At 39.3% G+C, this 25,216-nt stretch overlaps 1 protein-coding gene across 2 annotated transcripts in view; it reads right to left on the bottom strand.

Annotated features, from left to right (window-relative positions):
* The window catches only part of KIAA1324 (KIAA1324 ortholog), a 108,687-nt gene that overhangs the window by 21,664 nt on the left and 61,807 nt on the right, over window positions 1–25,216 (bottom strand). For both annotated transcript variants that reach the window (XM_031967207.1, XM_003769731.3), the window contains exons 4-8: window positions 14,535–14,682; window positions 13,936–14,016; window positions 12,529–12,634; window positions 12,281–12,430; window positions 6,797–6,885 (exon numbers count right to left, since the gene is read on the bottom strand). In XM_031967207.1, the coding sequence (XP_031823067.1) occupies window positions 6,797–6,885; window positions 12,281–12,430; window positions 12,529–12,634; window positions 13,936–14,016; window positions 14,535–14,682 (574 nt within the window). The remainder of the gene's footprint in view (window positions 1–6,796; window positions 6,886–12,280; window positions 12,431–12,528; window positions 12,635–13,935; window positions 14,017–14,534; window positions 14,683–25,216) is intronic.

Genomic DNA, 25,216 nt, shown 5'->3' with positions numbered 1-25,216 from the left:
GTAATTCTCCAAGAAAGCAATTATGATGGTCTGTGCAAAAAGTAGAGGAAACAGAAAGGAAGGGATGAATTAGAGAGATCTGACAGAGATAGAATTAACAAGATTTGGTAGAAGACTGGATGAGGAAGGTAAAGGATGAAGGGTCCAAAAGATAATGCTAAGGTTTTGATTAGATAACTGGTGGTGCCATTGACAGAAATGTGGAAGTCAGAAGGAGGAATGATTTTGTGGAGAAAAGATAAGTTCTGTTTTGCAGAAGCTTTGGTGGGGCTTTGGGACAAAGATGTTTTGTAAACACCTGGATTAACACAATAAATAGTCCAAAAGTTTTCTTGCTTCTCTTTTCTCCCCACTTCAATCTACTTCCATTCTTCCATTCTCTCTCTACTTCAATCTACCTTTCATATAAGTCCCAGGGAAATGTTTCTTATTGTCCATCAGTTGCTCTGGTTTCAACACCATAAACATCCTGCTTCCCCCAGAAGAGGCTCATCATCTGGTATCTTATCATCAGGAAAACAGCTTTGCTACTCAAAACCTTCAGTTACTTCTCCCCTCTCATTGGAAGGTGGAACATAAATTGATTTTCTTTTTCTTATTTGTATACTGAGGGCAGCTAGATGGCACTGGGGGAGAAGGCACAGGACTTAAGTCCAGAAAACTTATCTTCCAGAGTTCACACATAGCCTTAAAACTTACTAGCTATGTGATTCTGGGAAAGTTACTTAACCCTGTTTGCCTCAGTTCCTCATCTGTAAAATGGTCCGAAGAAGGAAAGGGCAAAGTTATCCAATATTTTTACCAAAAAAGTCCCAAATGCAGTCATAAAGAGTTGGATAGGATTCAATAACAACAAAGCACTTAGCACAGTACCTGGTATATGGTAGGTGCTTAATGTTTGTTGGCTACTTTATAAAGATTTCATCATATCATTCTACCCCCAAATCTTCACCAGTTCCCTGTTACTTGACAAACAGAAACTCTTCTAGCTGGTGTCCAAGGTTCTCTACCACCTGGCACCCACCCACTTTTCCAAGCTTGGCAGATTTGTTGCATATAAGTCCTTTTCACACAATTTTGTGCTACACCTGCATTTTTGATTTCCTTCACAAGCTAATTGTACAATAATTCAGAGTCTGATTCTTTTTGTACAGCAAAATAATGTTTTGGTCATGTATACTTATTGTGTATCTAAGTTATATTTTAATATATTTTAACATCTACTGGTCATCCTGACATTTAGGGGAGGGGGTGGGGGGGTAAGAGGTGAAAAATTGGAACAAGAGGTTTGGCAATTGTTAATGCTGTAAAGTTACCTATGTATATATCCTGTAAATAAAAGGCTATTAAATAAAAAAAATTTAAAAAAAACCACAATTTTGTGCTATAGCAAAACTAGACAATTCTTTGTACCTAAATAGCACTGGGTTCTCATACCTCTCGACTGCTGCTCTGGCCATTTCATATACCTAGAATCCCTCCTTCTTCAACTAACCATCTTTTAAAACTTAGTTTGAAACCCCCATTTCCATGAAGCTTTCCCTGATCCCTCCACAACTGATAATGGCTTTTTCCTATAACTTCACAGAGCAATAGTGTTTTATACAGGGTATTACAAAAGTCTTAAGGCAGACTTTTGAACACTCTTTATTAGGAGGGAGAAATGAGGTGGGAAAGTTGGTTCTAGGAATTCAGGGGCACATAGCATTGGTTCCATTTCTCTCAGTAAGTAAATCAAAGGAGAAAGAGAATAATGTCTTTTTTTCTAGGAACCACAAAGACCTTTATATATATATATATATATATATATATATATAATCTATCATCTTCCCAATCAATCAACAAGTATTTACTAAGCATTTACTATGTGCTAGGTGCTATGGATATATAGTCACAAAGAATGAAATAATCCTTCCTTACAATGAACTTACATTCTGATGTTCAATGCCCTATCCCTTCTCCCCTCTCCCAAAATTCTCCCTTGTAACAAAAACATATAATTAAGCAGGGCAACAAATCGGTCATGTCTGACAAGATGTTTTGTGCATCTGTCATCTGTGATCTTTTTACCAAGAGGAAGAAGGCATGTTTGATTACCAGTCTTCTAAAGTCAAAACTAACCATACTATCATGATATGAACATTTTTTAAAGTCACTTGGATGAGGTCATGTTGGGGAAGCTGTGAAGCAGAAAAATCAAAATGTGGTACTGGAGTCAACTATATCTCTTAAGAATTTCCATGCTCAGTCATAAGGCAAATGTAGAGAAAAAAAAATTATTTCAATTTGAATTGAATCTGTCTGTGATTGAAATTATCTATGATTTTAATCAAATTATACATGTGAAAGTAATGAATGAATAATGTAAAATATCTATCAGTTCTATTCATGATACTAAATAAATTATGCATTATCATTTTAGGAGACAAAAATGACAGAAACTCTATGTTAATGATGCTGGTGAATATTGGCTCCCATCCTTAATCAAATTACATTTGCTGTGAAAAGAACCCAGGGTCTTTTCAAGTTGCCAGGGTCATATTTCATGTATTATTTATTCTACAATGGCACTCCGACTACAAGAGATGACTTTTCAGGATGTCTCTTTAGAAAAAGAATCTGGAAAAGCAGAAAAATCAGCCTCTGCAGATTGATCAACAGTATCCTAGCATGGAATTAATGGATAGATGCTAACATCTCTTAGGAAAAGGAGATAATTGACTGGGGAAAGAGGCTAAATAAGGATTTGTCTTGATTCTATTGTTATAAAAGAAAACCACATGATGGCTTTGACTCATGGAACCCTATGTTCACAAAAGGATCAGATTTGTAGGGGACCCAAAAAGATAATGATAAAACAGGCTGTGGATACCATTAGATTGCAACATGTTATCAGTGAGGTGTCCAAGAAGTGATATAAAATGTATTATCCCAAAAGATGGAAATGTTGCAAGGTTGCAAAAGACAGGAACGATTCCACTGTGGGCAGTTATGAATTGGTAGAGACATTCTGGAAAGCAATTTGTTAAGGATAAGCAAGTGACTGATATATCCATATTCTTTCCCCCAGGGATCCCAATGCTAGATATATGCTCCAAGGAAGTCAAAGACAGAAAAAAGGTCCCATGTATACCAAAATATCCTCAGGAACAATTCATGTAGAAAATGGGACTTAAGTGATTAATACATCCATATTCTTTCACCCAGGGATCCCAATGCTAGATGTAAAGGAGGTCAAAGACAAAAAAGAAGGTCCCATGTATACTAAAATATTCTTAGCAGCAATCCATGTAGAAATGGTATTTAAGTTTTACTCTTGATAGAAAGATTCTACAAAGTGGAGGTGAAGAGGAAATGTAGTACAAACATGGAGGGTCTAGATATGAGAGAAGATGTTCTGGGAGCAAGACCATAGAGAAGGTTAATATAGACAAATCATAGAATACAAGAAAGAGTAATAAACAGAGAATGGAAAGGTAAGTTGAGGTCAAACTCTAAAAGGCCAGAGGATTCATATGTTAATCCTCAAAGCAACAGAAAGCCATAGTCTCTTGGATAAGGAGGGAATGTGCAATCCTAAAATTGTACTTTAGGAAATTCACGTTAGCAATTCTGTGGATAATGGACCGGAATAGGGAAAGACCTGAGGCAGGGAGATTAATTATGAGGCTACTGCAGTAGTCCATGTCAGAGATGATAAGAACCTGAACTAGAATGGTGGCTCTATGAATAGAGAGAAAGGGACATATTTCAAAGATGAAGTGGAGATGAAAATAAGATCTGGCAACTGATTAAGTATGTAGAGTGAGGGACATAAGGAGTTAGGAATAATGGCAAGTTTGTGAACCTGGGATATTAGATGAGTAGTATCTTCTGTGGAAATAGGGAAGTTCCATATGGGAAAGGGTTTAATGGGAAATAGGTGCCTTTGGGATATCTGGTTTGCAATGTTTAATAGTCAGTTGGTGATGAGGAACTAAAATTCAGGAAAGAAATGAGAGTTGGCTATCTAGATTTGGGAGTCATCTGCATGGAGATGATAATTGAGCCAATAAGAGCTGATAAGGTCACCAAGAAAGAATGGAGAGGAAGGAAAGAGCGCCAGGACAGAGGCTTGAAGTATACTTATAGTTAGAAGGGAAAGGGTTGTATGGTTCGGATGATAATTCAGGAAAGGAGTCACAAGGAAGAGCAGAAAAGTATTCACATCTATTTTTTTAAAACCCATAGGAAGGTCCCCAGTGCATTGAGTGACTCCCCTATGAAGAGCTCGTAGCAGGACCTGGACAAGAATTTTACAGGATGAGATGGCATGAGGGGACTATCATCTGCAATGCTGGAGAGATAACCCATACTAGAGCATCTATATGGCATTTTTACAAAGTGAGTTTCTCGAAATTAGGAATTTTTTTTTTTTTACCTTTCTTCATATCCATTGTACTTAACACAGAACCTGTCACATAATAAGCACTTGTGGTATTAATCGTTCTGGTTAATTTTTTAATTGTGTTGTGACATTGTGTTAATATCTTTTAAGCAGGCTCCTTAATTTTCCAAATCCTGATTCTCTGTATTGGATTTTATAGTCTTGGGTTTTCTGTAGTGGAGAGCAAACAGGAATGGTTCTCAGTGACCAGAGAACCTCATAGTTCTGACAATACCAAGAGTGGGATAAGTGGGAGATGTCTACCTGGGGGACAGAAAATTAGGGAGTAAAATTATCTGTAGACAATTTTAAAACTGATTAGCAGTCTGTTTTTTATTACCGTCATGTGCCAATGATTCTAAACAATATCAGCAATAAATTACTCTTCCCCTTAAAATCTTTTACTTTTAAACAATTTCTGCATGATGGCAGTTAGCCCTGAAACACTCAAGACTCTGTTACAAGCCTCCATTTAAGACTAAGTTCCTAAATGTTCAAACTGTTTGAATTCAATTCAGGAAGAGTTTGTTTCCAACACCTGGGGCCTTATATATTTCTGCATTTAAACGGTAGATTCCAAATGAACAGATAGCCTGGTGATTCCTATTTCCGTGATCAGAGACTCCCTGTAGTTATTCATTTCTACAGATGTTATTTTTTTGTTCCATTCACATTGGTGGCCGTTTTCAAGTTATTCTGTGCTCGCTGCAATATGTATTTTAAAGACAAAGAAAGTGAGCTTGAAATATTTCAATTCTGTCATTCTCTGTGACCACTTAGCATTTGCATTTATGTTTGAAATTTAAAAACAGGGCAAGATTACAAACTGCAAGGTGCAGTATCTTTCTCCTGGTAAATACAAATTTTAGTTTACATGTGAAATATATTACTGACTTTAAATAACATCTTTTAAATTGAAATTTATTCTTTTTAAATTAATCATTGTAAGACTATAAAGAGCAGATTGAGAAGCTATAACATTGAATCAGCGGTAGAATATAATAGCTAAGTTGTTATCTTTTACAGACATTTTAGTTCTATTATGAGATTTTTGGAAGCCCCTGCCCAACTTGTCCTTATGTTTAAGATTTTTCAGAGTTTAACTGCCAAGTCACAAATTCAGATTTTCTTGCTTTCTGAAAAGGGGAAAAAACCCCCATGGACATGGATGAGTAGGGAAATCTTAAATCACTGCAATGTGTACAGATCTACCCATTTAAAATTTGCAAAACACCTTGTTATATAGTAGTTCAGCTGGGCCTCCAAGTAACTCTAGTTTACTAAGAACTACAGGTTTATCACCTCACTTTATAGATGAGGAAATTGATGCTCAGAGATATTATGGGAACTGACCATTTTTACAGAACTCATAAATGTCAGAGCTGCTATATTCATCCTGAGTCTGCTGGATTCAAAGTCCAGCCCTCTTTGTGTGCTCTTTGAAGTCACTGCTTTGTCTGCAGTGAAAAAAAGTCAGAGGACTGGGATTCAAATCTTCCATCTGCCGTTAACTATCAGACTTACACAAAGTGATTCACTTAATCTTTCTGGGCCTCTGTTTATAATATGTAATATTATTATATATATATATAAATATAATAATACATATATTATATAATTATATATTATATAAATAAAAATATAAATAGATATATCTCCTATACAAGGAGAGAGTGCTGCATTAGAGGGATCCTAGGGTAATTTCTAGCTCAAAATCTTTGAACCAGTGATCCTCCAGAACAATCCAAGGTGCAAAGGAAGGATGCTCGTTTTCTTTTGGATAGATTCAGATTTCAGAATGAGCACAGAAATGAGTGTGTGCCCATGCACACACACACACACACACACACACACACACACACTCTCTCTCTCTCTCTCTCTCTCTCTCTCTTTACACTCCCAGAATCTAAGTAACCCTCACTGAAGCATGTAGGAGGAACCAGACCCCTCTGCTAAGTTGAAAAAGCAGCTGATAGAGCACAAGTTTCATCAAAGGTGTTGATGGCAGCAAGAGGAGGTCATGCTTAATTGCCTGTCAGTCAGGGATTACAGGGATAAGCTAAGCAGATGAAAAAGTTAACTCCAAAGAAAATTAAATGATTTTGGTTATCAGGGCAGGAGTCAACAAGCAGTGAAAATTATCCAAACCCCAGCAACCTCTGACCCCAAGATGAGGAGGCCCCAAAGAATCCCTACTTACTGAGACATCTTGTCACCTCATTTAGCTTTCCTCTCTGTCCTGGGACTTTTCCAGGGACTCTCTTGGGGGACTGTTCAGCATTGCTGGCCTCTTACTGGGTACTTAGGGAACCAGGTGGCCTGTGGAGCCTCCCGTCAGGCACACATGAACTTTGTCATCACTGTACCTACCTCTCCATTGGCATCACAGGCTGTATGTGTGTAGAAATAATCTTTGTCGGTGCAAGCTGGACGCAGCTTGCAAGAGGAGGATCCTTGTTCTATAGACCAAAAGCAGAGGAAAATACCTTAGCTCATGTTAGAAATATAGGAGTCTTTTTTCCTTCTGAGAGCAAACATTTTACCTGCACAGGTGCTGCTGAAAGCCCCCACCTCTCCACCTCTCACTTCCCTGCTGAGGCCCCAGGCAGGGTCAGACAAATGGGACCCAATTCTCTTACTAGCTTGTCACATAGTAGTGATTACATGGAGTGGAAAGACAGCTGGGCTTGAAATCAGAAGCCTGGACTGGTAGACCCAGTGTGCATCTATTAGTTAAGTGATCCTAGGCAAGCCACTTATCAGCCAGGTACTATGTTTTCTCATCCACAGAATGATGGATGTGGCACTCACTGACCTCCAAGTCTCCTTCACCTATAGATGTGGGATCCTTTGAATGGCTCAATCATTGAGCAACATGATGCATGGAGGGGCTGGGGAAAATACCCAAAATAGGAGAAGAAATCAGAAGTCTCAAGGTAGTGTGGCAGGAGAGAAATGAGATATCTGGGCTCCATTTCTTAAACGGAGGTTTGGCATTTAAAGTTCTAACCTCCTATCAGGGACGTACAGGGTAATGCTAAGTTGGAGGGTGGGGGATACACAGAATCAAGGAATCAGCTTGGCCGGCAGACAGGCTCCAAATGGACTTATTATCCTACTGCATGTTTGCAGGCCTTTCCTCATAAACCCTGCTTGGGCACAGTGCCCTTCTCCTCTTCCATGACTGAAGAAAAGCATGTCCTCTTTATCTGATTGTTTGACTACTAACTCTGGGCTTCCTCTCAAATATACTACACTGAGTCACCGAGTTTCTGTAAAATGATAGGGATACACGAGAGGGGTTTTAAGGTCTGGTCTAAGGTGATAAGGTCTATCACCACATGCCAGGAATGCCCTCTCTCTCAAAGCAGCAAAAGTGTTTTCCATTAGCAAAGCCATTTCCCCCCTTTCCCAGGCAGTCTTTCTAAATTAATCAAAAGAGAGGTGATAATCTTCAACCCCATTTGGATCACACTAAAATTCTTCTGTCTCTCACTTCCACTACCCTTGTATTGCTTTTGATACTTAGCTTGAAATTTGGGTATTGCATGCTCACTATTGATTCATATCTGCTTCCAATTTTTAGATCCTAGAAGGCAAAAGACTGTTTTCTGTGTAGCTTTCTTGGTACAGAGCCCCAAACATGGCAACGGCATTTGATAAACTTGGTAATGATGATGAGAATCTTTTGCTATAGCTATGATATAGGTATATGGGCTTATTCTTGGCAGCAATCATTGAATCCTTGGCTTCCTTTGAATTTCATTTTCTTGAAGGAAAATTCTCCTGGATCTCCCAGCTGCTAATGCCTTTCCTTTTAAGGATGTATCTTTTTCTGATTTATTAATTATTATTGTTGTTATTGTTGCTGAGGCAATTGGGGTTAAGTGACTTGTCAGGGCCACACAGCTAAGAAGCATTAAGTGTCTGAGACCAGATTTGAATTCAAGTCTTCCTGACTTCAGGGCTGATGCTCTATCCACTGCACCTCCTAGCTGCCCTTAAGGATGGATCTTTTATCTACCTAATTATGCATATGCTTTCTTTCAGGATTTCATCAACTTTGGAATTCCACCTCCCTCAGCTTTTCTGGACAGGTTAGAGCCATGAATGCCAAGCCTTCATTTAAGGAGCTGAGCTCAGAAATCTCATTTCTCACCTTGAGATTTCTGCAATTTCTTCTACTGTGTTGGGTACCTTCCCCATCCCGGCTACCAATCCTTCTCCATCCCCTTCAAAGGCTTTTCAGCTATTTTCTGTGAGTTGTCTTCCCTCTTTAGATTGTAACCTCCTTGAGGACAGGGACTGTCTTTTTCATATTTGTATCTCTAGTAATTTACACAATGTCAGGCACATAGTAGGCATTTAATAAAAAATTGACTAAAATCTAAACTTCTCGAGAATAGGAAATATTTCTCCTTTTTCTTTGTGTCCCCAATACTTAGCACAGTGCTTGGAACATATCAAGTGCTTAATAAAGGCTTGTTTGCTGGCTTAGTGCAAAGACAAAATAGCATCATTTCAGCATCCCCAAACAAGGAGCTGTTTCCCAAATGCTCCCTCTCCCTTTCTGTATCACCAAAGGCTATTAGATGTGAGCTCTTCTGAGAACACGTTTTGGGGACTTCTCTCAAACAAAAAATTTCCCAGCACTCCAAGGCTCCAGTCTTATTAGCAAAGGCAGGGTGGAATTAATGGCAGAAAAGCAGCTGGTGCCTTCTCAGCTCATTAACTAGATTAACAAGCTAGAGGCCCTCTTAAGCAACAAGGCTAATGGATCTAGAGACTCTTGAATTTGGCTGATTTGGTTCAAAAAGGATTGAGGAAGATTTTGAAAATGAACTCTTTCCCAGGACCCTTGAGGATTAGGTTGTAGGGCTTTTTTTTTCTCTCTCTCTTTTTCCTGAGTGCTGGACCAAGCAAACCACCTGGTTACCTGCTGAAAAATAACATCTGCATGACAAGGAGGGCTTCTTGGGCTTGGCAAATATTTGCTCTGTGTGACAGCCTCACTCCTGGCTTCGTAGAAATGCTGCAGCTGTTGACTTGTTGATTAGCTGTCTGATTTAATTAATGATTAACCCAAATATCATGGCACATTCAATTTCCCTGGTCAAAAGGTCTTAGTGAGGCACACAAACTGGGTGCCACCAATTTTTTAAAAAGAGAGAGAGACTAGATATGGTGTTTAGTAAGAGAAAAGAGCGTGGCCGGTCCTGGGAAAAACTGAAGAAAAACTGATGCATCCTTTTTTATTATTATTATTATTTAATCCTGTTACTGATTCAGCATCCTTGATAAAGTAAAATCTCCTATAAGCCTCATTTTAGTTTCCATAAAATGGATATATGTGTGCGTGTATATACACACACACATGTGTATTTATTTATTTGTATATATACACATATATGTATTCATATGTGTGTATATACACACACATACATGTATACACACATACATATATATATACACACACATAAAGGTTAAGGAAATCACCAAGTGTTGAATCTCCCAGTTTATAGTGATCCCTTGCTATTTAAACATCTACTTTGTCCTGGGCACTGGGGATACAAAGACAAAAAATAAAGTTCCTGTTCTCAAGGAGCTTACATTGTACCAATTAATCAACAAGCATTTACTAACAGTCTATCACTTAACAAGCACTGTGCTAGGTGATGGGGGTACAAAGACAAAAAGTGAAACATTCCTTACCCTCAAAATGCTTACATTCTATGAGAGAGATAACATGTATATAGATACAGATTTATAGAAAGTAAATATAAAGGGGATACACAGTAATTTCTGAAGGGAGAGCACGCTAGTACCTGAGAGAATGAAGAAATGTTTTATAAGGAAAGAGGCCATGGACCAACAGAACCCTATTTGATTCAGAGAGCATTTAGCATTTCTCAGCTGAAAACAGCCGGAGCAACATAAAAGTTAGAATCAAAGAACTGCAGGATCATTGCATGTTACAGCCAAAAGTGACTTTAAGGGTCATCTTGTCCCACCTCCTCATTTTATAGTTGAGTAAATAAGCTCAGAAGGGGTCATCTGTGCCCCAGAATTAAATAGAAGAGCTGAGCTTGGAGTCCAGATCTATTCGCTTCAAACCTAGGGCTCTTTCAACTACCTACCGTGTTCTCAGTATAGTTCTTTATTTGGGAGCTCAGATGCAGAAGGCTCTAGATCTGGAGTCAGAAATACCTCTAATCCTGCTTCAGACACCAGCTATATGATCCTGGGCAAGACACTTAACTTCTGTCTGCCTCAGTTTCCTCAACTGTAAAACAAGGATAGCAACAGAACCTGCCTAGCAGGGATGCTCAAAGAATCAAATGAGATATCTCTAAAGCTCTTAGCTGAATGCCCGCCACATATATAAATATCTAAATACTTATTCCCTCCCTCTTTTCTCCATTCTGCGTCTTCTGTCCATTATGATGCACTCCAAGCTAAAGTGCTAACCACATTCTCCATAATCCAAACAGACTGAATAGACTCAGTCCCTATTCAAAAGATTTACATTTGAGGGCTAACTTCTCAGTCTGAGCAGAAGAATGGATTCACAAATACTGATTCTCAAACTAACTCACAAACCCCAGTCCCAAGGCTGCAAACTGATTTACATCATCAAAACAAACCGGGGTAATTTTGCCAGAATCTTGTCATTCAAACCATTGCACAACTGGTGGGCTGGAGAGAGGAGCCTGAGAGCCAGAACAACAAAGGCTGCCATTGACGGAGGCACAGAAGGAAGCAGTATAAGAAATCCAAGTGGAAAAACAGGAATTTAGACATACAGAGAAACCCATTTGTTTGCCAGACCTAAACATTTCTATTCTTGCCTAAAGTTACACTAAGCTTGCAAGACCTTGGATAATGAATAGGACTTTTCATTTTATCAATAGAGGAAATAAGCAGAGGTCAATTTCTATTCTTGACTGAGCAAGCACTCTAATGGGTGATTTGTGAATATGGATTTGTAGGCAAATGTGGTGGTGATATGCTGACAATTTCTGGGACTACAAATCTTTGCCTGGATATTTGCTGGGTCTGAATTTGGCTGTGTAAGGGTGGAAAATAACTAGATCAGGGAAGGAGGCTTACTCTACCCATTTCCAAATTGATCAATTGATTTCAGATCTAGTCGTAAAGACTGTGGAAAGGGGCAAAGCTAGGTGGCAATGTGGATAGAGCACCAGCCCTGAATTCAGGAGGACCCGAGTTCAAATCTGGTTTCAGACACTTAACCCGTCCTAGCTTGTGTGACTCTGGGCAAGTCACTTAACCCCAATTGCCTCAGGAAAAAAAGATTGTGGAGGCCAGATCTGAAGAGTCAAAAAATATTAGGACTCTTTACTCCCCTCTCCGAGGGTCTTTGGTCCTCTGCCACTGCCCTCCCTGCTTCCCTCACTCCCTCTTCATTCTTGAGAGACCATCCTGTTCAGATACTTCCTGCAATAGGTGGAATTCATTTTCTTGTTTCCTCCAATGTCTTTCAAATTGAGGGCTAGAGATGGGGAGCTTTCCAGGTCATGAAAAGATACCATTTCTGATTGTCCCACCTTTCCTTTCAAATATAGAAATTAGATTCTGGTTCTATTTTTGTTTTGGAGAAGTTTAGTGGGACATAACTCTCATTGAAAAAAACAAGCACTTTTCAGTTTAGAAAACTCAACCCAGTTATCATCTCTTTGGAACTGTAGGAAACTACCAGGATCTGCCTGGAAAGGTCGACTTTGAGAACCACTATTTAAAACCCTGGCCAAAAGAATGGCCATTTCCCTTTCTCTCATGGTGTGTCTGTGGCTTTGGTAGTCCTGCAGTTCTCTTGGTCTTTAGAAACATCACCTGAGTATTTGTCCAAGTCACACTTGTGGCAGGAGGTTTCTCCCTTATTGGAGTAAGAGTTTACTGGGCAAAGCTTGCAGGTAGAGGAGCCCTCCTTGGCAGCGTAGGTACCAGGTTTGCAGGGGAAACATTCGGAAGTATAGGCAACTCCTGTGGAGAAAGAGTACAGTTTGGGTCCAATTTGGGTCCTGGGTGTGAAGCTAGGAAGACTTCAACAGGAAGCTTGAAGCTGAACCCCAATTCTGTACCTGTAATGGCGATGTTCCTCACCAGCACAGGCTTACGGACTTTAGACCAGACTGAGAAGGCTGTGGTTCTCCAATACAGAACGTTGTTGCCACGATTTAACTCCACCTGAAGATGTGAGAAAAAGGAATCACTCCCCACATATATGGCTCCTGTCTCTTGAATACCTTCTCCTCTGAGCTCCTTAAACCACACACAGCCTCTTCTCCCCTCTCTCCTATCCCTTGTGCCTATCAAACAGTCCATCAGTCAACAAGCATTTATTAAACACCTACTATATGCCAAGTACTGGGAACAAAATGACAAAGGGGAAAACCAGTCAACGTCCTCAAAGAACTTACATTCTGTCAAGAGAGACCACACACACACACACACACACACACACACACACACACATTATATAAAACGTTTTCAAACCAGAGACAAGGTAACCTGGAGGGAGAAGTCTCTGAACAGAGAGAGTACAAGCAAAGGCATATAACAGACTCATGGAAGGTGGGGTGCATCGAGGAATAAAGGCTGGAGGGGGTCAAGTTGTGAAAAATTGCAAATGTCAATAGAGTTTTGGTTTGATTCTAGGGCTAACAACGAGTCCTAGAATTTACTGAAGAGGAGAATAACATGATCAGAACTACACTTTAGGAAAATCACACAGAGACAGACACAGAGAGAGAGAGACAGAGACACACAGAGATAAATAGAGAGAGGCAGAGAGAAAGACACAGACCAGGGCTGGATATTGTAGGACTTGAACCTAGGAGGAGATGATAAAGTCACAAGTGAAGAAGGTATATAGAGAAAAGAAGTCCCAGAACAAAGCTTTAGGGGATACCTGCCCACTATCCTCCCCCTGCCTCTGTTCACCCAGGGACTTAAGAAGTGAGAAGAATTATTTAGGTAATATCTATTACCTAAAACAAATCCCTTTTTATATATATATAAAAGTAAAATCCTCAGCCCAAACAGAAGCAGCAAGTTGTCCAAAGTCACACCACTAATAAATCTTATTTCCTGCCCAATTCACCTCTCCCAAGTCTCCTATTGTCACCACTGCTCTTGTGACCTCTCCTACTGAGATTCCAGCCATATCCTCCTTTGACCTTCCCCCCTTTCTGGTGACTCCATCAGGGTTACCGACAATGACAATGACTTCTATTCTCTTATTTCTCCATCATCAGGAAGATCAGCAACTAGAGATGGGAAACTGCCCAGTGCTTTGATCAAACCCATATGGATGGGAAATCCCTCCATCCCTTGTGGGGTGATTCCCCCCCCCCATCAGGTCCTCCAACACTCCAGTAACTTTTGAATGGCAATACAGACTGGGGAGGAGCCTTGGGTAGGAGGAGAGACTTTTGTTTTTATTTTTGTTTTACTCTACCCAGAGAGAAGGCTGGTACCATACTTACACTGTGGTATTCCCATCCCCTTTCTGTAGTTTTCATCCATCTCGAGTCTTCTATGTTAGGTTGACATTGATCATTCTGAACCTGGGACAGAAGGAAATATGAAACAGGTCTCAAATTCATGAGGGAATGAGTGCATTCATTTTTTTCCTGAAACTATACTAGCTCACAACTCTGAATGAACTTTTAGGCGGTCTTTTTGACAGAAAACAAGTTACCAATTTACTTGAGAATAACAGCTCTGATCTGGAGGTGGAAACCAGGAAATCTTTGCTCCTTATAACACTGAGACTTCAAGATCCCATAGTAATACTTCATAATGAGACGTCATTAAAAATTTTTTTTAATCAGTAATTCAATTTACATGTGGTTCTGCTTCCCTTTTCACCCACCCCATCCTCCTCCCCGGTGTATCTTTCAATTTTGGTGTTTTTTCCTAGTTCCTATAGCCCTTGGGTTGGCCCTCATAATCCTCTTTAGCTCTGGAAAGCTGGGAAAAGTCCCCGTTAGCCCTCACTGGCTGCTTAGCCCTCCCCTAGTGGTTCTTAACAAACAGATTTCAGTCCTTGACAAGCCCAGCATCCCTCTGACTGAGAGCTTACAAAAAATTCAAAGATGATCCCAGTGTCCGGATATAAATATTCAAATGACACAGTGCCTGACTGTTTTAGGTTGACAGCATATATCAGTGTGGCCGTGCATTCATCTGTGTTCGAGGCGATGTAGTCACCCAAGGGAACCCAAGTTGACCTATGTGAAGAAAAAAGCCAAAATCACTGGAGGGAGACTCTCCATAGCTATTGGACACTGGGAAGAGAGGTTGCCCAAAGTCTTCGGCAGAGACTGGAGGATTCCAAAACTGATGACTTAATAGACTTAAAAAGAACATTAGAAACAGTCCAGAAGCAGTTACATGAAGTGAGGCATGGTGAAGTGAACAGAACCAGGAGAACATTGTATATAACAGCAATATTATACAATGAAGATCTGTGAATGTCTTAGATATTCTCAGTAATACAATGATTCAAGACAATCCCAAAGGACTCATGAAGCATGCTATATGCTCCAGAGAAAGAACTGATACTATCTGAATACAGCTTGAAGCATGCTATTTCCACTTTCTTTCACTTTTTCCTTTTATTTGGGTCTTCTTGTATGAAAATGTTTTACGTGATTTGTATATGTATAACCTTTGTCTGATTGCCTAACATCTCAGGGAGGGATAGAGGGAGGAATAGAATTTGGAACTTGGAACTAGAAATAAAAATTGGAAGAAAGAAATAATCTAGAGATGGACCAAATTGAGGTAATTGAAGCTCAAAAGCTAAATTCTAAAGCTGAACTAAACTTGAAAAAAAAAATCTCATTGCAGGACATTGGAGAGGCCTTGCATTCCAAAGGAGACACAACACATACACGTATAAAAATATACAGAATCAATACAAAATAATTTTTGAGGGAATAGAGGGAAAGGAGGGAGGGTTGCTAGCAAAAGAAAGCAAATCTGTCAGCTCAGTAGATTAAAATATACACACTATATATAGCGGTTATCCACTGTAATTAGGATGGAGTTAGAGGAGCCCAATGTCTATCCCAAGGATGGATAGCTCATATTAAAGCACTTCATTTCATTTTTACAAAAGTATGCTTTACTTGACAAAGATTCACACAAGATTTTGAAAAATTAATAAACTCACCTTAAAAACCTGATGTGATTTCAAACATTCACTTAAATACAATCTCACAGAATAACAAAATTTCATAAGGGCACTGCACTTCTGAGACCTAACTAGCAATTCTTGTGCTCAGGGAAAACATCATGAATATATCCTCAAATCACCTTTTTAAAAACAAACAGTTGAGAGTGGGTGGAGACTGACACCATGGGAGAGGGAAACAGAATTGGGGAGGAACTTACCTGGGGTACAGATATGAGATGGAGGCAAGAGGGAAGTGGGACATTTGGCATCTTCAACCAATTGCTTACTCTTGCTTACTAGATACTAGGGGCAACTAAATGGTACAATGGACAGAGTGCCAGCCTTGAAGTCAAAAAGATCTGTTAGGATTCTTACAAGGTGCTAAGTCAGTGGAGAGGGCCTCTAAGAAAGCTAATTGGGCCCAAGGAAGGAAACAAGACTTGGAAAGAGAAAATAAAGGATTTGGACTTTAACACCTGGCTGCATTTGAGGTGATTATTACACTGAACTGAAATGAGGGCTGCCTCCAGAAGCCCCCCAAGAAACCTGCTCCTAGAGAACATTATGATTTAGAGAAGAACATTACATTTTTGGCACCTGAACATGGGACAGACTTGATCCTGATTTCAGTGGAAAAGTCTCCTCGACCCAGAAATTAGGGTTATTTTGTTGTTAAATTGTTGTCACTTAACTCTGTTTCCTCATCTCTCAAATGAGCTGGAGAAAGAATAACAAACTACTTCAGTATCTTTGCCAAGAAAACCCCAAGTAGGGTCACACAGAGTCAGGAATGACAGAAACCACTAAACAAGGAGGGGGAGAGGCAGTGACACAAACAGAACCACCTATTAAACAGCCCATAACAAGATTACAAAAGGCATTGGTCAAGGCTAAGAGAGAAGGACAGGATATACCTGATTTAAAAATAAATGAATACCCTGTGATTGAAGAGCTTGACCTTTCAGGTAAACAAAGGAGAAGATACATTCCTTTTGATCTGGAAAAAATTAAGGATTTGAAAAAGGCTTGCACTCTTTATGGGGCTACACCTTCTTATGTTAAGATGTTACTAGATAGTTTGGCTTATGAAATCCTAATCCCTAGTGATTGGAAATCCATAGCATGGACATGTTTAGAACCTGGACAAAACTTTTGTGGCTTTCGAAGTATCTTGAATTATGTAGGATTCAAGCCAGATGCAGTAGGCAAACGGGAGTTAACGTACAAATCACTTTTGACCAACTAGCCAGTGAAGGTCAGTATGCAGAGAATTTCACATAGATTAATTACCCCACAACAGCTTATGAACAGATAGCTACTGCTGCTATAAAAGCTTGGGGTACACCTCCAGGAAAAGATCGAGGGGAAGCCTTCACAAAAATAGAGCAAGGTCCCAATGAACCCTTTGCAGATTTTGTGGGATGTTTGCAAACAGCTGTCACAAGAACTATTGGAGAAAATGCAGCTACAAAAATAATGATCAGACAACTGGCTAAGGAAAATGCCAATGAGATTTGCAAAAGAATTATATGGGGACTAGACAAAAATTCTCCTTTAGAGGAGATCATAAGACGCTGTGCCATAGTGGGCACAAATACTTATTATACCCAAACTATGATGAACATGGGAAGACAGGGTCCCTCTTGGCAAGGAACTTCTAGAGAAGCTCGTCAGTGTTTTCAGTGTGGGAAAATAGGACATCTGAGAGCCCAGTGTAGGTACAGAGATAGAGTGAGAGGACAGGGTGAGAGAATAAAACCCAAAACCCCATGTCCAAAATGCAAGAAAGACTTCCACTGAGTTTCAGAATGTAGATTGACTCAGGGAAATGAGAGGCAGGGCCCAGCCCCAAAATATCATACAAAAGACAGGTGAGGCATGATGGCAGCTGAGGTTACAGCCAGAGAGTCTTTACAAGGTCAGGACTCTGATGTGATCAGTCGAAAAGCAATCACATGGCAGAAAGGGATTACAACTGGGGAGAATACAGGCCTTTTAACCCAACAGGGCAGTGTCCAGTGCAAGCAGCTCCAATGTAATTGCCAGATGATGAGGAGAGATCTAGAAAGTGGTGAATAGAAGGGACTAGATAGGTTAACTGCCCGGGAGAGAGGGTTTGCTTGTATTCCTGCAGATGGAGAAGGAATCAGATGGAGAAGGAAACAGATGGGTGGCAATGAGCACCTGGAGAGAAACAGAAAAAGAGAAAAACCTCAAAACAAAGGAGAACAAAATCTGCAGGAATCATTGGATTCCCTAACACAAGATGAGACTGTTGCAGGACTTCAAAACTTGTAGGAATTATTGGATTCCTGGCACATGAACTAATGGACAATGGATTCCTTTTGGACTATTTCTAGGACTTATGGACATGTATAAATTCTCATGTTGATTCATGTTATTTGTTACATCACTACTAGACTGTGTTATGTTACTATGTGCTTATATAATTTATGCAATTATATGTGATACCTCCCATATTGATGGATTTATGTATACCTGTTTTAAGAGTGAGCCCCTTCAGAAACCCACTAATCTGATTTGATTTCCCATTTCTTTTGGTGTTTTCATCTCCTTTCCTGAGACATCAGGGAGGGTGTGACTACCTCCTTTTTATGGTGTTTTCACTTCTTTTTTGAGCAGTCAGGGAAGGCGTGATCACCTTCCTTTTTGGGGTTCTCACCTCCTTGAGAAGTCAGGGAAGTCATGACCACCTATGTTCTAAATCAAAAGAAAGCGGGAGATGTTAGAATTTTTACAAGGTGCTAAGTCAGTGGAATTGATAGAGACAGTAATTATCTAATTTAGCAGGGTACTTAAACAATTCTCTAGTTCACTAATGTACTTAGTACTTATTAGAGTTCCACAAGATTCACACCTTTAAGAGAGCATATATAAGGAGGAGCCCACTAAGACACAAGCCCACTCTCGGAGGCAGAGACAGAGTCATTCCATCTTCCACCTTTGTGTTGGCTGGAGGCTGAAGCTGGAGAGGCAAAGGACTAGTGGCAGAAGCTCTCGGAAGCAAGGAGAGAGATGGGGCTCTAAGAAAGCTAACTGGATCCAAGGAAGGAGACAATACTTGGAAAGAGACAATAAAGGATTTGGACTTTAACAGCTGGCTGTGTTTGAGGTGATTATTACACTGAACTGAAACTAAGGCTGCCTCCAGAAGCCCCCCAAGAAACCTGCTCCCAGAGAACATTATATTTTAGAGAAAAGAATATTACAAAGATTCATTTTCCTGAGTTCAAATCTGGCCTCAGACAGTTTGTAGCTTTTTGACTCTGGGCAAGTCACTTAACTCTTTCCTCATCTGTCAAATGAGCTGGAGAAAGAATAACAAACTACTTCAGTATTTTTGCCAAGAAAACCCCAAGTAAAGTCACACAGAGTCAGGAATGACAGAAACCACTAAACAACACCAATTGGATACTAAGATTTGTTTTTTCCTGCATGTTAAAAAGCACTATTAGCACCCTCTAAATTTCAGCACCTTACTAAGGCAAAGCCCTGGCTACTCCATCCTAATTATAGTATAACTGCTATATATATTCTGTATATTTTAATCCATTGAGCTGACAGATTTACTCTCTACTTCCTAGGTGCTGGCAACCCCCTCTCCTTTCCCTCTATTTCCCCACTCATAAATTAGCTTATATTGATTCTGTATATATTTATATGTGTATGTGATGTCTCTCTCTTTGGAATGTAAGATCCTTGATCGCAGTGATATCTCACTGCCTTTGTATCCCTAGTACCTAACACTGTGTATGGCACACAGTAAATACTTTATAAATGCTTACTGATTGCTTGATTTAGAATAACCACTGATCAATGTAGATTGATTAATTGGAAACCTTTAACTGTCTTATTGTACAAGGGTTTTTATGCTTTGGAGTGGAAAAGCATTTAGGCTTCCTAGGGCATTAAGAGAGAAATGCTCTCAACTCCAGCTAACACAGCACTTAAAACTATCCTGTGCCATTTCTCTTTGACCTCATCGTTAAAAATCTCCAGTGTTCCACTGGAAAGGCATTCCAGTCTCTTACAAATTATGAAGTCACAATGCTCTTCCCATCACATGATCTAAATGTATTTTTTCTGCAATTAAAATTCATGTGCTTTTATTCTGAACTCAGCAGAGAGGAGGCAATTATCCACCACTATCAACAGACATGTTGAGGGTCACTGTGGATGATTTGTGCTCAGTGATCTGGTTATGTGATCCTATATGTGTGTGTGTGTGTATATATATATATATATATATATGTACATATATATGTACGTATATGTATCTATGTCAGTATGGAAACTCTAATGCAGACTCTTCTAGCTTTGGTTCTCATATCTCTTAGCTGTGAGTGAATTACTTAAGTCTTTCTGGACTGGTATGAGTCCATTCTCTGAGTTTTTCTTCTCAAACACCATTATTGAGAATAAAGAACTTTGTAACCTATAAGGTGCTAAAGTTGTTGTTGTTTGTCCTTCATTCTCTAAAAGGACCATGACATCAGGGAGGTGATGTCATGACATGCAAGTGAATTGGCTTTAAGTGAGGGAGGGCTGGGCAAGGTCACTTTCCCCTCCAGAGTCACCTAGGTTCAGTGGCCAGAGATAGATCAGGATAACTGGAGATGGGATGTAAATTACTGGCAATTTTTTCTATTGCTCAAATAACCCCAATCAGCAATTAACTTTGAATCTTTCTCCCTTTCTTCCCCTTCTCTCTTCTTCTCTCTCCCCCTACCCTTTCCTTCCTTCTCCTCTCCTCCTTCCTCTGTCTCTGTCTTTCAGTTTCTCTTCCTCCCTCCACCTCTCTCTTTTGCATGAACCCTCTTTGGTCTCTCTAAACTTTAAGTTGCAGGACAGAAAATTTGGAAGTAACAAACATGGAAAGATTAGCCCGAGGTTCTGATCTACTTTCTAGGACCAAATAAAAACCTTAACTTTTCTCTTCCCAATGCCTCCAAGGTTTAGGGAGAAGAACCAAAATATCCAAATTTCACAGGGTATGTCCAAAGACCCAGAGCAAATCAAAAGAAAAGGCATAAGTAGAATCAAGTGTTCTGGTGTTCAGCCTGGCCCAAACTACTTCTCTAGAAATAGTTCCCCTTTCCCTATCTTTCCTTTCCCCTATCTGACTCTAGAATTTGAAATATACTTTATATATATATACACTATATAAATATATATTTCTATATATTACAGCTATCTTGCCATTTTCTTTAACATTAACAACAACTTTCATCCATCCATCCATTCATTCAACAAGTTTTTATTAAGCACTATTATATACCAGACTAAGGCTTAGAAATAAAAAAAAAGAAAAAAAAATGGCAGAAATACTGACCCTCCTCTCAAAGGGCTCACATTGAGGAAGACAGTATACAATTATGTACATAGAAGAGATATATAGTGTAATGGAAGGCAATATCAGAGGAAAGGTATTTATTGGGAAAGACTTTGTGAAGGATATTGGGGTACTATGGGAGCTTTGAAAGCATTAGATTAAAAGGACAACGTTAGGAAGGAGTACATTCCAGCCATAGGCAAAGCCTGAGAGAGGGGTGATAGAATGATGGATATGTCGAGTTTGTAAGAAAGGGTGATTTAGGGTGATATAAAATAAGACTGGAAAGGGAGAATAAAGCCAGGTTGTTCAGGATTTTAAATGCCAGACAGAGGATTTTGTGTTTTACCTTGGAAGCAATCCCCTAAAGAGTGTTCCCTCTGCAGTGCTCCTCATTAAATGGAAATCCTTTCAATTCCCCAAAGCTGAGCCCATCATTAACCTAAATGGCATTGATTTCTCCTGTTCTGAGAAAGACAAAACTTGCCACCTAGCACAAGCTATAAATAACCTCCGAGGTTTGATGAATTATTAAATTGATGCCAAAAGTAGGTTACATTTGCAAGTTGTATATAAACAGCCTTGATTTTGTCTGGTCTCGGTGTCCCTGATTGAGAAGAGAAGCTTCATGGACAAAAGCACTTCCAGGTCCAGGCCTGGATCTACAAAAAGAAGGGTCACAAGTGGATTTACTTAATATTGACATACCTCCCATGAGTTCTACAACGGCCTTGGGGAAACTAGGACAGAATCTTGATAAATGATGTTACACAACATATAGAGACTCTAGCTATCATGAACACCAGCTTCATCATGCTGGTTAAGAGAAAGGAGAGATAGTCCAGATTAGTTCAGACTCTGTCACTACTTACTCTTTCTATACTCCAATTTTCACTTAGCTAATAGGACAAAAAAAATCCCCATCCTTAAAGTGTGTGAAAGAAATGAACGAAACCAGTGACTGAGACCTGCTGAGCTCCTGGAAGAAAGGCAACTGTAGAAATATAAGATGTTCTATTATCCTCCATCCTGCTTCACTGAAATGAGCTCTGAGATAATCTCTGAAATCTCTCTGGGGCTGACTCTAGAGAGCCAAGAATGTCTTTCTGTGCACGGAAGTAAATTGATCATATGGGCTGAGCCTGCATCTTGTTCTGACCAAATTACATACTCCATTAGGACTTAAATAGTGGTTGTCTTAACTCTGTATATTATGCCTCCTCTTTTAGCTTTTTTTTGCCACCAGCCTGTCTCAGTTTCCCCCATCCCCTAGGAAACTGGTTGTCATGCTAATGCCCACAGAACATCAAAACGAACACTTGAGATAAGTCAAATTGATCTATTAAATGTTCATTCTGCTTAACACAGATAGACTTTAAAGGGGCTTCCAAGGGATGTAACTTAAGAAATTTGAGCAGCCTCCCCCATTTTCCAAATTCAAGATCTGATCCAATGAATCACTTGTATACAAGTATTTCTCAAAAGGAAATGTTCATTTATTTTTCTTTTTCATCAGTGACATTTTTTCAATGTCAACACTGTTTAACAAAGTGTATTGTACAAAGCCTTATATCTTTGTATGCTTTACAATGCCGATGCTTAGTGCCTTGTACATAATAAATGCTAAATAAATATTTGTTGAATGACTGAACATCAGCATTGCTGTATGGTATCTCCTTGGTTCCTTTGCAAAAATCTCTTTAGCTGAGGGATTTTCTAACCTTGAGGCCATAATAGACTTTAGAAACCAGAATTTCTAATTCTGTCCTCCAGAATTCTACTATATAAGTTTGGTTAAATTACACTTATGAGTTAATGTCAAGCCCCAAGGAAAAAGCCCAACCCCTCACATCACTCACTGTTTGGATGTAAGAGCAATAATGTAATATGGCTGACTTTAGCAAGACTTCTCTCTACAAAATGTTTTCTCTAATACTTTATGTTATGAAGGTAACCCTAGGTGCTTGAAGGGGATGTCAATGGAGTGGAAGCACTACTGGATTATAGGATCGTAGATTTAGAACTGAAAGAGACCTCAAAGGCCATCCAATCTAACCTCATTTTATAAAGGAGGTAACTGAGTAAGACAGAGATTAAGCAGGAATCCTAGTAATAGTAACACTAGCCAACATTTATGTAGTGTTATAATTCAAGCATGATTTCAGATACTAGCTGACACCAGATTGGGCAAGTCACTTCACCCTGTTTACCTTAGTTTCCTCTTCTGGAAAATGAGCTGGAAAAGGAAAAGGAAATGACAAGCCACTCCAATATTTTGGCCAAGAAAATACAAAATGGATTCATGAACAACCAAACAATAACCACAACAACAGCAACATGTAGTAGTTTAAGGTTTACAAAGTACTTTGAAAAAATTTCCTTTTATTCTCAAAATCCTCCTGGGAGTTAGGTACTATTATCATCTTCATTTTACAGAGAAGATCACCTAGCTAGTAAGTGTCAGAGGCCAGGATTTAGTCTCCTTGACTCCAGATCCAGCATTCTATTCCCTTTGCCCCCAGCTGCCCAGATTAGTATTTCCCTAAGGTCAGACTGATAATAGCTCTTCTTGATTCCAACATTTTTTCCACTACACCATCCTGCCCCTTCAAGCTGGAAAGGTTTTGAGTTGGGGCTTGGTGATGAACTAGCTTGTCAAGTTTCCAAGCACTGGTCTAAGTATAGGTTTAAAAAGACTAATCATCAGATTTGCCACAAGTGACAAATTATGGAACTCAAAGGATTCAAGACAATCTTCTAAGGTACAGAGGGGTTACAAGGTTCAAAGAATCTCAGAATTGGAAGGAACCATGAAGCCATCTAATCTGACCATTACTGAACAAGAATCATCTCTCCAACTTTTGTGGCAAGTGGTCAGTGGATTTCTTCTTGTGATGAAAAGGAATCCCCTACTGCCTCCTGAGGCAGGCCATTCTATTTTTTCAAAAACTCCAATTGCTGGGAAGTTTTTCCTTATCCAGAACCTAAGTTTGCTGCCTCTGCAAATCACACTGGTCATTTCTAGTTCTGTTCTCTGGGGCTAAGCCTAATGGGAGCAAATCTAATCCTTCTTCTATAAATATGGCAGCCATTCTCATTAAAAAAGATGGTGATTATGTCCCATCTGAATCTTCTCCCCTCGGGACCAAGCATTCCCAGTTCTTTCAACCTACCCTTACTATAACATAACCTCAAAACTCTCATCATCCTGCTTGGCTTCCTCTGGACAATTATTAGCCTATCAATGACATCCCTAAAATGAGTGTCTAGAGCCGAAGCCAATCTTCCACATGTAGTCTGACTAGGAAACAATACAATTCAGACTTCCACACTTCCCTGTTTCTGGGTATTATGGGTCTCCATACACTATAAGCTTACATTAGCTTTTTTTTTAGCTAAGATATTTATTGATCTACATTGGGTACTAAAGCTTCCCAGATCTTTTTCAGATGAATTAAATGAAGTCATGCCTCTTTCATATTATATTTGTGAAATTCCTCCCTTCCTTCAAGACTCAGTTCAAACACCAACTTTTACATGATGCCTTTCCTGATCCCCCAGTCAACTAGTGCTCTCCTTCCCCAGCTCCCATATATTTATATTACATTTGTTCTTTATATATTTATTCTGAATATGCTTATATGTGTACACATCTACTCTAACAGAATGAAAAAAAATTCTTTTGGAGTAGGAATTGCTTCATTTTTTCTCATTTCCCTAGTTCCTAGACCAGTGATAGATACAGAGTAAGAGCTTAATAAGTTATCTATTGATGGAACACAAATGAAACCCTATTTAATTTAATTTTATCAGACTTAATGCAAGGAGAAATTTGGATGAGTGGCAGGATCCATCAAAGTAGTAGAGATTTGATTCAATATTCAAGGCTGCCATAATTTTTTTTTTTTTTGGATTCTGATTCTATCATCCAGTGATCTTCCAGTTTGGGTCACCTATTCTACCAGTTTTATAAGCATATCAACTATGCCTTCACTTAAGTTCTTGATAAAAGTTTTAAAAATTCTGGGGCTAAGGACAATTCCCTGAGGAACTTCAGAGACCTTCTTCTAACTGACATCAAGTCATTAGCGAGTCCTCTTTGGGTCAAGTTTTTCAATCAATTCAAAAATCCAATTAACTGTATTGTTATCTAACCCACCTCTCAGCATGAGAAACTGTCAAATGCTTTCTGTAAATCTACAGACATTTTATCAACAACATTCCCTTGATT

The sequence above is a fragment of the Sarcophilus harrisii genome, chromosome 4, assembly GCF_902635505.1.
Source record: "Sarcophilus harrisii chromosome 4, mSarHar1.11, whole genome shotgun sequence".
NCBI lineage: Eukaryota > Metazoa > Chordata > Mammalia > Dasyuromorphia > Dasyuridae > Sarcophilus > Sarcophilus harrisii.
The sequence above is the reverse complement of the archived record's forward strand: the minus strand, read 5'-3'. Positions and strand labels throughout refer to the sequence as shown.